General features: G+C 42.0%; 1 protein-coding gene across 9 annotated transcripts in view; it reads left to right on the top strand.

The window, feature by feature from the left end:
* Positions 1–14,426, top strand: part of CALD1 (caldesmon 1) — a 174,790-nt gene that overhangs the window by 132,798 nt on the left and 27,566 nt on the right. For all 9 annotated transcript variants that reach the window (XM_041398496.1, XM_041398495.1, XM_041398501.1 and 6 more), the window contains one exon: positions 13,636–13,782. In XM_041398496.1, coding sequence (XP_041254430.1) covers positions 13,636–13,782 — 147 coding nt within the window. The remainder of the gene's footprint in view (positions 1–13,635; positions 13,783–14,426) is intronic.

Consider the following 14,426-nt stretch of genomic DNA (forward strand, 5'->3'; position numbering starts at 1 on the left):
GAGACTCAGTGATGTGTGCTACCATCATCACACGCTGACATGGCCATGGTGGAACCATTGCATTCTCTGGGATTATTTTCAGGTTGTTCCTGGCTTTCCAGCTCCCATGAGCTACAGAGACATTCTCCATTGTCACGTGTTTCCTTTGCCCTCCTTTTTTTATTTTTCTCTTTCTCTCATTTCTTGATAGTGTTTTATTTGATTATTTTGCAAAGCCCAAATGAAGTGTGTTCTGACCTTACTGTATTCTCTTGCACAGTGATGTCTATAAAAGAAGAATCCCATTTTTAAATCAGAGTGTGTATTCTGTGTAACACTCATCTTTCCTCTGTGAAGCCTGAGGTTTATTTTAGGATTCTGTTTGTCCTGCAAGAGGAAAATCACTGGCACGTGCTCTGGGTGTGTAAGATGGTGTTGTGCATCTTGGCCTTAGTCATCTCCATCCTCCTGGAACAGGAGTGGTCAGACACATCGTGTCAGCAGTTTTCTTTCTCAGGACTGCAAAAAGCCCAAAAGCCTAATTAGCAGAGGCCACATCTGTTTCCAAAACCAGCTAAATGTTTACTTTAGTTAGAAAGATGAAGTTTGAGGACTAATTTTCCTTGCTCCTCTGTTAAATTTGCCATAAAGGCTGTAGCAAAGCATTTTGTTGTTCTGTGAAAACATAGCTTTTACTCAAGGCTTACCAAACTCACAAAATTCTCTTGATGCTGTAGCAGAGCTGTCTTGGTGTTCCCATAGTCCTTATCTATATGGCTGAGAAATCTTCCCACTGACTGCATGTGCATTAGTGATGATTTGCAGCCCATTCAGCTGAGAACAAATATTCCTTTCTTGTGCATGTCTGAGAGCTGCATTTGGTCCTTTGGCATTTTGGGAAAGCCACGGGGGTTAATTACTTACCTGAATTCTTGGATTCTTCTCTCTCTTTCAAAGTCATCCAACACACTGTGAAGTGCTGAGGTAGGAGACAGTGTCTCCCACCCAGCCCTATGTTTATTGCCCCTGAACAATTTTGGGTGGAGGTATTTTGAGCAAACTTTGGTGAAATGTCCAGAAAACCTGTTTGTTTGTGATTATAGCTATGCACCAACACTGGCAGTCTGTCTCTTGCTCACCTTGAGCTGGCAGAAACACCCCTAAGTACATCCAGGAGCACGTCATTGGCAGAGCATTGGAAGTGTTTGGGTTCAGAGTTACAGCTGTATTTGGTGTGGGTAGTGCTCTGGATCCTGAAATGCGTGGGTTTTTTTTCACTGAACGTTTCTGAGTGTTAGTCAGATGGGAACTGGAGCACAAGGGAGTTTAAGGACCTCACACAGGAACCTGCAGCACAAGAGGAGACAAATGAAGTCTTAGAAACCCTGTATTTAGGAACATAACTCGCAGCTTGAATTAAGAGCAGTCTCAAGTTACTTTTCCAATTTAGAGTCTGATCCCTAGACCTTTTTGTTACCTTGTAGTTGCTAAAGGTTATCTTCTTCAGAAAGACAATGACCATATTCTTGTTTACTCAGTAATCTCGGTTGAAATGTTGGACCACACTCTGTGTGAGTAGGAATTTAAATTCTCTTACACTTGTCCTAATTCTTTGTTGTGCCAAGTATTTGTCATTTAACGTTGCCAAATCCTCGCTTTACAAATGTTGTACTTTCACAAAAGTATATTAAATGTAAATTTACTATCCAGTGCTTGGGTTTTGGCCCCTCCCAGTGCCCTTCAGGCTGCATGACTTCAATTCAGTGAGAACTTTCATAAAAGGATAAATGGAGTTGCATCTCCTTTGCAATGGACTTGGTGTGTGTCTGTGAATGGCTACAATGGATTGCTGGGAAGAGAACATTTGGATGAACAGTGCCTGGTTGGATCCAGTGTAAGGTCTGCTCTCTGGTGTTATTCCTGGGGATCCATCTGCTGTGCAAATGTAGGAGTCTCAGTGACACCCCAAAACACTCTGTCTTTCAGTCCAGGTGAGAGGGTAGAGGTTTTGACTGAATCAAGGCCAAGTCCTGCAAAAGATGGTGTTGGAAGGGTTGGCTGGCATTCAGGTCAGTCCCATCTCCCCTGTGGGACCAAAGAGGGAGCACTGAGAGCTGTGGTTCACAGAAGCATTCCCATGTGACCTCCTGCAGTTTCTCTAGGACTAAAACCTCTCAGGTGTAGAGCTGCAGTTTTCTCACTCCATCAGCTTTTGGGAGTCCTGCCTCACCAAGTCCTACTGAGCTTTCTGTACCTGTAGAAGCTTGAGGAGCAGAAGGGTGTGGCAGCAAGCCACACCTTGTTTCCACTCCTTGTTTGATGATGCTGTACCCCATTTCTCATTCTTTCAGGCATTTAAGTGTATCTCAGTTCACAGCCAAGTGCTCCAAAAGGTTCCAGACTGTGTTGAGCCCTGCTGACCCCTCTGAAAAGTCCAAGGTGCTTTTGCAGTGACATGGCCACAAGATCCCCTGGGCTCAAGTTGCTTTTGGCCCTTCCTTTCCTATTTCCCAGCAGGCACACCTCTTTTTTAAAAATGTAGACTACTGGCTTGGAAATACCTAGCAACAGAAGGCTTTATTTAAAATGTAGAGAAGAGCCAGGCCATCAGCAGATCAGAGAGAGCTCAGGGGAGCAGGTCTCCTTGTTCAGTACGCCAGAAAAAGACATCTCAGGATAATTCTGTCAGTGGCTTTCATGTGCTTTCAAGAGCAGCAGTGGAAGTCAGCACAGTGCAGCTGCTGGAGATGGGGCTGGGAGGAAGAGTCCACATACCCACAACCATCCCTTTCAGAAGTTGCTGGAAGAGCTCCTTGTAGCTTCAAGTTGTTGGAGCAGGTGTGAAGCAGTGCAGCCAAAAAAGAGCCATGTCTGCTCTGTTTAGACTAAAAGAAGTACAATCATCTATATATCTGTTTTTCCATTCCATAAACTGGCATTATAATAGCCATAGTCCTCACCACACAGAAGTCAGAAGGGTTGCAAGGGTTGCTTAACATTTGTAAAACATGTTGAGATCTTTTGATGGAAAGAATTTAACAAGTGCCAAGAACTAGTATAATAACAAGGGGAAAATAGCCATCATTATGCATTCACTTCTAGAATCTAATGGATTATACCAGAAGCCTTGGTTTAAACATCTGTGGGTGTGTACATTTAATGATGAATTTCTCGATTACCCTGTCTGTAAAAAATGTCACTTGAATCTGTTGGATGGCTTTGCTTCTTGGTGATGGAAACCGATCAGGGTTTGTCTCCTCTCACCTTTGGGATCAGATCCTCTTTTGGCTGCCCTTGCAGTCTGTTTCCAGTGGCTGCAGTGCTTTCTTATCACAGCAGCTCTTTGCTGTCCTTCCCACCTTGTTGCCCACCTGTGTAAAGCATTTTGCAACAGCAATTACTGACTGGCTTCCTGTGTGGAACTGCTCTTCCAGAATGAAACTGAAATTATCAGCAGCAACTACAAAAAGGGTGCCACAATAACTGTTGTGGTTTGAAATCACACTGGATATTGCACCCTGTCCCTGTATCTCCACAGGGCAGTTTCTGTGTTAGGTGCCTCTTTACAGCTGCCTATGTCCCTTTGGAAGTCTCCAGGCTATGGGCACTTCTAGGGCAAGCAAATTGTGATTTTCTAGTGATTCCTGGGTTTTATCTGGATACTTCTGTGAACAGCTTAAAAATTGTGGATAATTTGTTAGTGAGTCTGAAATGGAAGAGGTGTTTGTTCCCAGAGTTCTGTGAAAAGTGTTGTCCTCCTCCCCTCCTTTTTAAAGAACAGTGCCTTTTAGATTTGTATTTTCAGTGTGATTAATCAGCTCTCATGAGCTCAGTCAGCTTTCCAGACAGCATCCCCAATACTGAGTTTGGTAATTTCTTGCAAGTAACATCTCTGGAATAAGGATTACAGTGAAGCAATATGAGAAGAACAAGCACATCTAAGGGAAAACTAATTGAAAGGATAAAGCCAGGATATTTTATTGTGTTTGTGTGGGTGTAGTTACAATGGCTACATTTCAAACTTCCAGCTGTTTAATTTTCACAGTGCTGTTATACGATGTCTGCAAATTGTTGTAACATTAGTGTGCTGTTCAAAGCGCTGGACGTGACCCTGCAGGTCTGTACAGACCTGTTTTATGGAAGGGTTCTTTACCTTTCATGAAGGTGAAAGACACATCAGGATTAGCTTTCACAGGGATGCATGGAATGTATCTGCCCCTAATCCTGTTAGCAAATGATGGGATCTGCACTAATAATTCCTCTGCTGTCTCACTGAAAGTGTCTCCTAATCACCCTGGCTGTTGACAGTAGGCTTCTTAAACACCTCAGAAAGAGAGAGATGCTTGCCCATGCTAAAAGCAAACAGCCATGAATTTCCCTTGAAACAAAATCCACACCTGCACAGCATCCGTGAGTTGTGTGCGTGGGGAATCAGTACCAGAAAATGTTCAGACATCTGATTTTCATTAACTTTTTTTTTTCCATTCACCACATGTTGTAGCACTGGATGTATTTGTAATGCCATATTTCCCCTCAAGTGGTTTATTTCAGTTAGCATAAGGGTTCACAGTCTGGTCTGTTTTGGTGCGTGTTCTGGTCTTGCATTTCATCTGCTACCCTGTTTGTGGCATTTTTTTCAGTAGTCTGCTGTGCTATGTAAAGGCTGTGTCCTCCTAGTGCATATTTTATGCTGGGAGGAGTCGACAAAAAAAGATTATTCTATTATTATCTGAGTAATTATCTTGTAAAATTATTTTTCCAGACTCCCTGTGTGCAGATACATGCCTCGTACTTTGTTGGTCAGCACAGTGTTTGCTGTATTTCTGAAATCTGCAGCAGACATCCCCAGGGACCTGTCTGGCTCTGAGCAATAGTAATTTAATTAAAATCTCTAGTATCCTGGGAAAGACAGAGCAGTTTTGATGCTTCACAGAGACCAGACTAATGCTGACACCCATACCTTCAATGGAGCAAGCAACAAAAATGCTGGGTTCTGGCTGTTTGTAGGTGTCTCAGAGCACAGAACACTTCTGTCCAGGGTGAGTGACTGAGTGATGTGTAACCTGGGTAGTCACAACCTGCTGTGTTCCAATCCTTCCACCAGTCATGGAGGGCTGTGGTTTTCCAGGCCCTGGACAGCCCTCTGGAGCTGGCTGGATGGTGGTGACAGCCCCTTGCCCAGTGCTGCTGCTTTCACTGTCCTTGCTGGATCCTTCCTGTCCTGGAAGGATCTATTTCCCTTTTCCCTGTTCTCCCAGTATTTCTCTATCAACATTCCCCCATTCCCCATCCTGAGCCCTGCAGGGATGGAGGCTCCTCATCCATTTGCTGTGATCTCCTCTCTCCCTGTCCACAGTCCAGGGACATTTCTTGTTCCTGTGCTACAGACCTAATCTGCTATTCCTGCTTCCACATTCCTCCTTCCTGCCCCATTTAGTATCTCTGTCCCAAATCCAGAATGAATTTCAGGGACCACTGGTTTGGGTATGAAGCCATCCACACACTGATCCACCCCAGGCATGGCAGCATTTCAGTGATGGATGAAAAAACTCCTTTCAGGGTGGCTCCAGCACTGTTGGTGGGCGTTGTCCTTGATATCCATCCATGGGATACTGGGAATTTTCTTCCTTTCAGCACTTGGCTTGTGACTCTTCATTATACACTGTAAAGGCTTTCAAGGTTCTTCATTATACGCTGCAAAGAGAAGAAAGTGCAGGAGTGCAAAAGGCAGTGTTCTTCATTATACCCTGTAAAGGCTTTCAAAGGTTCTTCATTATACGCTGCAAAGAGAAGAAAGTGCAGGAGTGCAAAAGGCAGTTCTGCTCAGAAATTTGTCATCTTTGAAAACCAAAGCCTTGTTCCATCTCCAGTTTCACAAAGTTCTGGTTTTGTCAGGGTGGATGGTGAATAAATATATACTGGAAGTTGATTGTTAGTAGATTGGGCAGGGTGGTGGAGGATTAGGGTGTGTGTCTGAGGTTGGTTTGGATATTCATGTTTCATTCCTCAAATAAGTGATTCTCTGAGCTGACTTTGTTAGTCTTTGTCTTTACATGATATTCAGTGGAGCAAGAGCAGGTTGAAATTAAAGAAGCTTCATGTATATGAGACCTTATCCTCATGCTCCTGTATTTCCTTTTAAAATACAGCACTCTTAAAATGCAGCAATCCTATTAATCTTTGTGGAGGAAATGAAGTGGAAGCATTGGTTTGTTAAGAGGCTCTCTATTTCCTAGAGTGCTGCATTAAAGAAGCCTCCAGAGCTGGTAACCAGGGTGAAAGTAGATAAGCAGGTGAAATTGAAGGCTGGGTTTCCAGGTCAGGAATATACACACGATTTATTGTAACTCAGTTTGTGCTTTCCTGACATCATCAATTTGTTCTTGTTTGCTTCTTTCTGAGGATACAGCTTTGAAATAAAAAAATAACACCAGAAATATATATTTTTTTAAAGTTGAAGCTATGTTTTTTTTCCAAAAATATTGCCTGCTGCAGCTACTGGGCTAAACTGCACATTGACTTAGATTTTGATTTTGGATGCAATCAGTAAACTAGCAATTTGACATATAAAATTGCCTTGAAAGCCATATTAAATATAGCAGCCCAAAACCACAAGAAAGAAAACTTCTTATTTGTCTTTGTAGAAAATGTGGATTGTGCATTCTAGGGCAAATCCCATAAAGCCTAACTTATGCCTCAGCTAGGCAAGATGCCCATTGTTCTCAAATCATATGCCTGAAATATCACTTACTGGGTAAGGCTGTGGCATAAATTATTTTGGATTTTATATGCAATAAAGCACTGTAAGCTGGAGGTGGTGGCAGCAAGTAATTTGCTCCGGAGTCAACAAATACCACATTAACCACAGTGGTATGCACACTGATTGGGTTTTGCTCCCACTTTTTTCACGTTTGGAAAAGCAAGCTTGTTTTGTACACTTTTTTGCATGTTTGCCATCTGCCAGGGAAACAGAGATCTGGGTGAACTCCACCAAGCTTCGAGGAAAACAGTAAAAAATTATCAGGTAGAAGGCACTTGGCCAATTATTGTTTTCTGCTTTTTTTTTTTTTTTCTTTTTTTCTTTTTTTCCAATGTGAAACTTCTAAATTGGAACAGATTGGATATGCTGCTCTGCTCACTGGCAGGTCAATGCCATGTCTATTGTTATGCAGTAAAACTGCAGAGCATTAGGCTTCACATATTGAGAGAATTATGTGCTTCCCCCTGGTACATTTCCAGCAAGAACTTTTATCTAAATATAATATACGTTGGAGGCAAATTTGACATTGTTTCAGTAGCAGAAGGGTTTTACCCTTCGTGTTTGCAGCCCTGCGTTGGATTTATGCTGAGGTGCTCAGAGGCAATTTACCAGAGCTATGTGGCTGTGGTTGCAGAATCTGCTTGCATTTCATATTATGAAACAGATCATCAGTTTTAAGCCATGAGGAAAGGGAGGAAAAGAAAAAAAAAGAAAAAAGAAAAATAGGCGCGTGCGTGAGTCATTCTGCCTTTGTGCAGAGCGATGCTGTGCTGGTACAGATGGGTCTAACTGAGGCCCAGGTTTAGGGCTTGAATCTACAACCAAAGGAACTGTGCTGTTCTGAGCAGGAAAAAAGAAAAAAGACAGGGCACTGGAAATCTTGGATATCTACAAAACTGAAATTTTCATTTTCAATGGAAACTGGTAATTTCGGTAATTTGGGTCTTTCCTAGAGGCTTCAGTGCAATCCCCTGCAAAGAAATCAAATCTCTGGATGGTTTTGGGATTAATTACTTGGTAATCACCAAGGATTTTTGTTGTCACTATGGAGTCCTTTTTCCTTGTGGTTTCTACTTTGCATATCACTTTTTATCCTTCGTTATTCAATGTGCATGGCTTGCACCGTAGATTTCAAAATCACACTGTTAGAGGGATGAATGCACCTACTCTTTCCTTACCTGTTAAAACATCTAAATGTCAAAAACATAAAAAAAAATCCCAAAAAAGTCACAAACTGAACCTCTTTTCCTTACCTGTTAAAAAATCTAATGTCAAAAGCATAAAAAAAAAAAATCCCAAAAAAGTCACAAACTCAACCTCTTAGAAGGCCTTTTCTTTCCCATTCTTAACTGTTTTGTCATGTAAACAAAATAATCTCCCAGCCAAGTCCTTAACCAAAGTAAATAATCTAAAGGTTTTGCTCAGCTGAAACAAAAAAAAAAAAACCCAGCCAAGTCCTTAACCAAAGTACATAACCTAATGGTTTTGCTCAGCTGAAACAAAAGAAAGCATTGTTAAAACGGCCAAAAGTTTTAGCCTTTAGGTATTTTAGATCAAGGCTTAAGGTAGAAGAAATGCGAAAAGTTTTAGCCTTTAGGTATTTTAGATCAAGGCTTAAGGTAGAAGAAATGCTTCTAAATGTTTGGTAGAAAATTAAGGATGCCAGGTCAGACAGAAAAAATATTCTTCTTTTATTTAATAAAAAAAAAAAAAAAAAAACAATAATCCTTGAAATCTTTGGAGTTATGCCAAAGAAGAAAGTGTATTAGAAGCACAGTATGAAAATGAAGTGACTGAGAACATAATACACTGAAAAGTGCATCAGTCTCTGTTTTGGCCCAAGAGCTGTGTGCATATATGGGTAATTTGCCTGCTCAGAAGTACAGGCTGTGTACCTGTAGAGAATGGGTGGATAAACAGAGTAAAAGTGTTTCTGAGACAGAGGTAAATTGTGGGCAAAATGAAAATGTGTACTGTTTGTAAATAGAGGGCTGTAGTGTTTAAGTCCAGCAGGTGCCACCATATAATCTAGTCTAACTTCCTATACATAAATGTTAGTGGAATTTCACCAAGCTATTTACAATGAACCCAAAAATCAGTATTATTTTGTAGTATAACTTCCAAAAAGGCATCCCTCTTAATGCAGAGATGCAAGAGATGGATGTTCCATCATTTCTTGTGCGTGTAATTATCCTCACTGTTCAAAACATGTGCTTAATTTCCAGTTTTAATTTGTCTGGGTTTCATTTCCAGCCATGGGTTAATTTCATCCACTTGTCTCTCCTACATTCAATGTGAAAAAAAAAAATGGTGCATGTCAAATTGAGAAATATGTGAAAAATATGGGTGTTAATAGCAGCATTCATGCACAACATTGGACTGAGAACTGTGGTGGCATGTCTGCATGTCTCCACCATAACCCCCTGTTTTCACTCACTACATCTTTTTGAAGCAGGAACATTTTGGACTGAAATTCTGCTCATTCCCTCATAAAAATGAATCTTCTTGAGCAGGTCTGAGCAGAATGCTGGCAGCCCTCACTGAATGATGGAGGAATGATTAGAAGAAACAGTTTTCCCCACAACTGCCCCCCACCATTCAGCACATTTTTAGCTATGACTTGAATGAAATACAGCTGAGATTGACACGCAAAGCTTGAGAGAGGCACAGCCCCCTGTGGAAGCATGTGCCCTTGTTATGGTTTTTCTTATTTTGAGGTGAAGATTGATCAGTTGTTTATATTCAGGTTTTGAAGTGTGCCTATCATAACACAAATGAAGCAAACAATAAAAAGATTAAAAGCATATGTCATCATAAATAAAATGGGACTGAATATCAACAGTGACACAAAGAGCACTCCCCAGTGGGTATTTTAACAGAGCCCATCCTCACCCCACCCATCCTTTCAGGAAGAGCCTGGGTAAATAGAAAGACTTTCTAAGAGCACAGAAGGCCAACAAATTCAACTTTTATAGGCTGAGTCTGGCAGCGAAATCTGTCATTGAGGACATTTTACTGACATCCTCCATCTGACATAAATTTGGAGTCACAAATCAGCAGATATCACTTCAGCTGCTGTGCTCTTACATAATAAAGGGCAGAGGTCTTAGAAGTAGGTTAGGCTGCAAGTTGGAGGTGCAGCATTTTGGTACAGGAAGGATGATCTCATTTCTTGGGGTGGGCCACAGGCAAAAATCAATCTGTAATACATGTAAAGGCTTCAGGATAACAAAGTAGTGTGGGAAAGAGCTTGCTGAATAGGTGCAATTGTGTCTAATTGAGTCCATGTTGTCAGGGCACTGCTAAGAATGCAAGGTGTTTCTGCAGGCATAAAAACCAGACTGACATTTGGGTGAACCATGGAAGGAAGAAGAGGCAGATATGAGCTGCCTGCTTAAAAAACTTAAAGGCTTTTGTTCTGTTTGGAATTTTTTCATGTATTTGACTCTTGAAATGGAGTCAGAGTTCAGATCCACAGCAATTCTTTCTCCTTGCCTCCTCTAGAATGGAGTAGTGGGATCCAGCTAAAAGTAGGCAGGTTTTTTTTCCTATTCCTGTGAAAAATGAAAAAAGAATTTAGATTCATCAGGTTTATTTATGACTCACTGAGGGCAGATTGTGCTACAAATTATAAGGTTTCTCTTTAATCAGAATACACACTGTTTAGATTGGGGACCAGATTTTGCCCTATCTTCATAAATTGCCTAGTGTAGAAGCCCATGAGCTTGATCAGGAAATTTCAGTGCTGTCATAATTCAGACAGTAATAATAATGTACTAGTACTGGGCAAGGAGCTCCAAACCCAAAGTGCCTTAGATAATGCTTGGGCTGATTTGAGGTTTCAAGTGGAAACCAGTTAAAGCTGGCTTGTATGAAATGGTTTCAGCCCCATGATCATCCCAGCTATTACCAGGTTTCTTGCTGGGTTATAACTTTACATAAATTCAGTGTTTGGTGTAAAATACAGAGTGCTGTATTTCTCTGAAAAAAGTCTGAAGCAGATGGCCACATCTCCTGTATTCCCAATCCAGCAGATTTCTTTTTCACACAAAGTCCCCCCCCCATTCAATCTGAGGGCAACATTTTCAGACTTACTCAGATACTAATGAGATTTGTTGTTGAGTTCTTCAGCTCTGGGATTTCAGTCCTTGAGAGTTGCACTTGATGATCCTTGTGGGTCCCTTCCAAATCAGAATATTTTCTGATCTGATTATTCCACAGGAGAGTTGTATCAGCAGGCTTGGCACACCTCTTGGAGATTGTGCTGTGTTGTGGTCTCACTGCCTGAGACAGCTGGAACAGCTGGTTGTGGAGAGATGTTTTCCTGCAAAGCCATGTGGAAGGTGACAAATGGATATAAGCTCGGTTTAATTTAGTTTCTAAAATTTAGGGTGTGTTGGTCAGCAAGGCTGTTCTCCAAGGGTGGAGAAACAACACGGGCCAGCGTGGATCATCAGATTTCCATCTGTCTGATAAAAAGAGTTGAAATCTTGGAGACCTTTTTTTTATTATTTATTTACTCTTAGTCTGAAGGATGTCAAAAGATGGAAGCAATTGGAAGATAAGCTCTGAAGAGCTCCCAGATTGATTTTGCTCATGGTGGGTTGCTACAGAGATCTGTAGCAGTGGGAGAATGAGGGTCACCCCTTACACTGAAAGCAGTGTAACACAGTTGTAAGGAAAACAAGAAAGAAATCTCCTTAAAAAACTGCAACTCGTTGTGTCTTATGACTGTTCCCTGATTACCGGGCAGATTGCATGAGTGCTGGTGAACAGAAATGAATAGTTAAGGTGATTCTCATGAATGGAATACCTGTTGTATTGCTTGCTGTCAGAAAGTGCTGTGATATGCAGTAAGGCAATGGATGTGTTTAGAATCATAATAAGAAACATTTTGAGCTTTCTTAACAGATGATCTATGTGATAAGTGTCCAAGGACAGGAAATACATAGCTGTTTAATGGATAAGATTTTGTGGGAATTTTTGCTTAGGGTATTCTTTTTATTTCCTTTTTTGGTTTGCTGAGCAACTGGTGGTTTAAAAAAGGCATTTTAAAGAGACTTTTAAAAGCAGTTGTTCTCCTTGCTGTGTTAGGGGTGTTCTGTGTGGGTACAGAGAGTGGAATGAACTTCTTCATCTTTGTGTGGTCTCAGTGCAAAGACAAGTCCTGAGCTATAGACACTGAGTATTGACTCAGTTGTGGCCATGGTCCAGCTGCCACAGGCTAGGAGCAGTGTGTCCTCTCCTGTGCCCTTACAGCTGGACTTCAGAGTTGAAAAGATCATAGGCTTCTTGCAGCCAACATCTTACTAAAAAGGGGGGGTGTCCATGGTCAGTTTGCTAGTGCGGTTTTATTCCGGAGTCTCTTTCTTATGGAAATTAAAGACCCTATTGATTTATTATTGTATTCATATTCTTTCTTTTCTAGACCTAAATGAATTCTTGATACCCCTTGAAGTTGCTTGCAAATGGCAGGAAGTGTTTTTCCTTGCCTTCCTTTCATCACACCTTTAGTGCTTTTAATTCAGGTCCTTCCTTTCTTCCTCATCCTCCACTGTGATTCCTCTTGGCCATGTTGCTCATGGTTTGCACTCTCTTTAGAAGAGTTTTTTTCTATAAAGAAAAACCTCTTGAAGCAGAGCATGAAAGTAGCAAATTAAATTCTTTGGTGCACTGAGGAAGAAAATACTGTTCTAGGTCTGGCAAGTGGCTCAGCCATGTTTTACACCTTAAATTCTTAAAGTGAAATTGGGGTAACTGAACCCCTGCTGAACCTATGCTTTCATCCTTCTTTCAGCAAAGGAGAGAAATAGTATCACAACATGGTGATGGGAGAGGCTTGGCCCCAAAGAGTCTGACTGATGGCTAAATCAAAATTTAGTTGCTTTTAATATTTAAATATTTGCAATATGAACATTATTTGTACTTGGTTTTAGTCGGTGCAGAACTCTGTTTTTTCCCATGTTCATGGCTGCACTGTTAACGCAAATATGTGACTATATAAAGAAGGGAGACTTCTTAACCATGGTGTGTCAGACCACTGCCAGAAGCAAAGTAAATGAATGTCCTGACTGGGTCTGGCACATGCTGGCTTCCTAATTCACTTTCCCTGCTCAAAAAGATAAGAGGAATGCAGGCCTCTCCCTTTATCTCACACAGCAATAACCTCAGCAAAGATTTGAATGGGACACGGGATTATTAGGATTTTAAGGCCTTGCTTTCCTTTTCAAGCAGGATGAAACTGAATGTAATCATCTGTTGGGGTAGATGAATACAATGGGTTCTCAGCTGTAGGCTTTCATCACAGCAGAGAATCTTGTGTGATTTGGCCTGGCACGGCTCTGGGCCCACAAAAATTTTGTGGGTGTCAGATGTTTGGCACTCAGAACCGACCACTGAGAGCTGTTGTCATACTTGTGTCTCCCTGCTTTCTAGTCTTTAAAATGTGGAATACTGTCACCATTTTCAGCATGTGATATTTAGAGGAGACTAATGAAAAGCTGCTTTGCTGAGTCCAATTTCAGTTACGTGGGCTTGATCAAGTCTGCTCAAATGCTGCTGTGATTGCTCCGACAGGATCGTGGTGCAGCTAGGAGGATGTTTGTTCAGCTACAGAGCTGGGCTTTTATGGATTTGGTGTTTTCTATAAGCCAGATGATAGTGTGGTGTTGTTGCTGCCTTCACAGGGACTATTTTCTCAAGTTCTCTTCTGCTTCTGAGAACCAAAAGAAAACCAGGGTTGGAAATGACGCATTTCAATTTCACGGTTCATTTTCACGACAGCATGTGGAGCAGCCGCTGTAGCCATGCTTACTGTGCTCTAGAAAACTGCTTTTTGTGATTTTTTTCAGTGTCCAGTATGCCATAGCACCAATGTTTCCCTCTCCCTGTTGCAGGCTGTCCTACCAGAGGAACGATGATGATGACGAAGAAGCCGCCAGGGAACGGCGCCGGCGGGCTCGGCAGGAGAGGCTGCGGCAGAAGGAGGAAGGAGATCTCTCAGGAGAAGGAACAGAGAAATCCGAGGTCAATGCCCAGAACAGGTAAATGTCTGATGTTGTTTACTGACAAGCCAAGGGTCGTTTTTGTTCAGAGTAGAGAAGTGTCTGTCTGGAAGAGGTTTGTTTGGTGCTTGAATTTGAAGTGCTGGGTTTGGCCATCCTTAAACTGAAGGACCTCACACAGTGAGGATCAGCCTGGCTGTGTCTACATGGTAGGATGGGAGCATCACACATCTGGCTCATGGCACATATCCAGGTGTCCTCAAGGCTGTCTGTGGGGTAATTCAGCTGTGGCTCATGGGGGCTCTCAGATTCTCTCAGGCGTGGGTGCATCTGGCCTCACAAAACACCACATCTCTTGTTCTGCTCACAGGGGTCATGGCACTGTGGGGCAAAGCACTGGGGGACACCCAGTTCTCAAACTGTGGCTGCAACACACCTGCAAAGTTCTGGGTATGAGCTCTAGAGCAAGCACTCACCTGGCATTGCCAGTGTCAGGCAGGTATAAAGAAGAGAAAAGCTCATGGAAGGCGGTGACACTTGGAATCATACAACATCCAAGTTGGAAGAGACCTTTAGGATCATCAAGTCCAAGCATCAGTCCAGCAGTGCCCCTTCAGCCCCTAAAGCATTACACCATATCACTCCTATCACCACCCACTTGTCACAAGCTGAATGGCCTCTCT

The sequence above is a fragment of the Onychostruthus taczanowskii genome, unplaced genomic scaffold (assembly GCF_017590055.1).
Source record: "Onychostruthus taczanowskii isolate IOZ18803 unplaced genomic scaffold, ASM1759005v1 scaffold15, whole genome shotgun sequence".
Taxonomy (NCBI): domain Eukaryota; kingdom Metazoa; phylum Chordata; class Aves; order Passeriformes; family Passeridae; genus Onychostruthus; species Onychostruthus taczanowskii.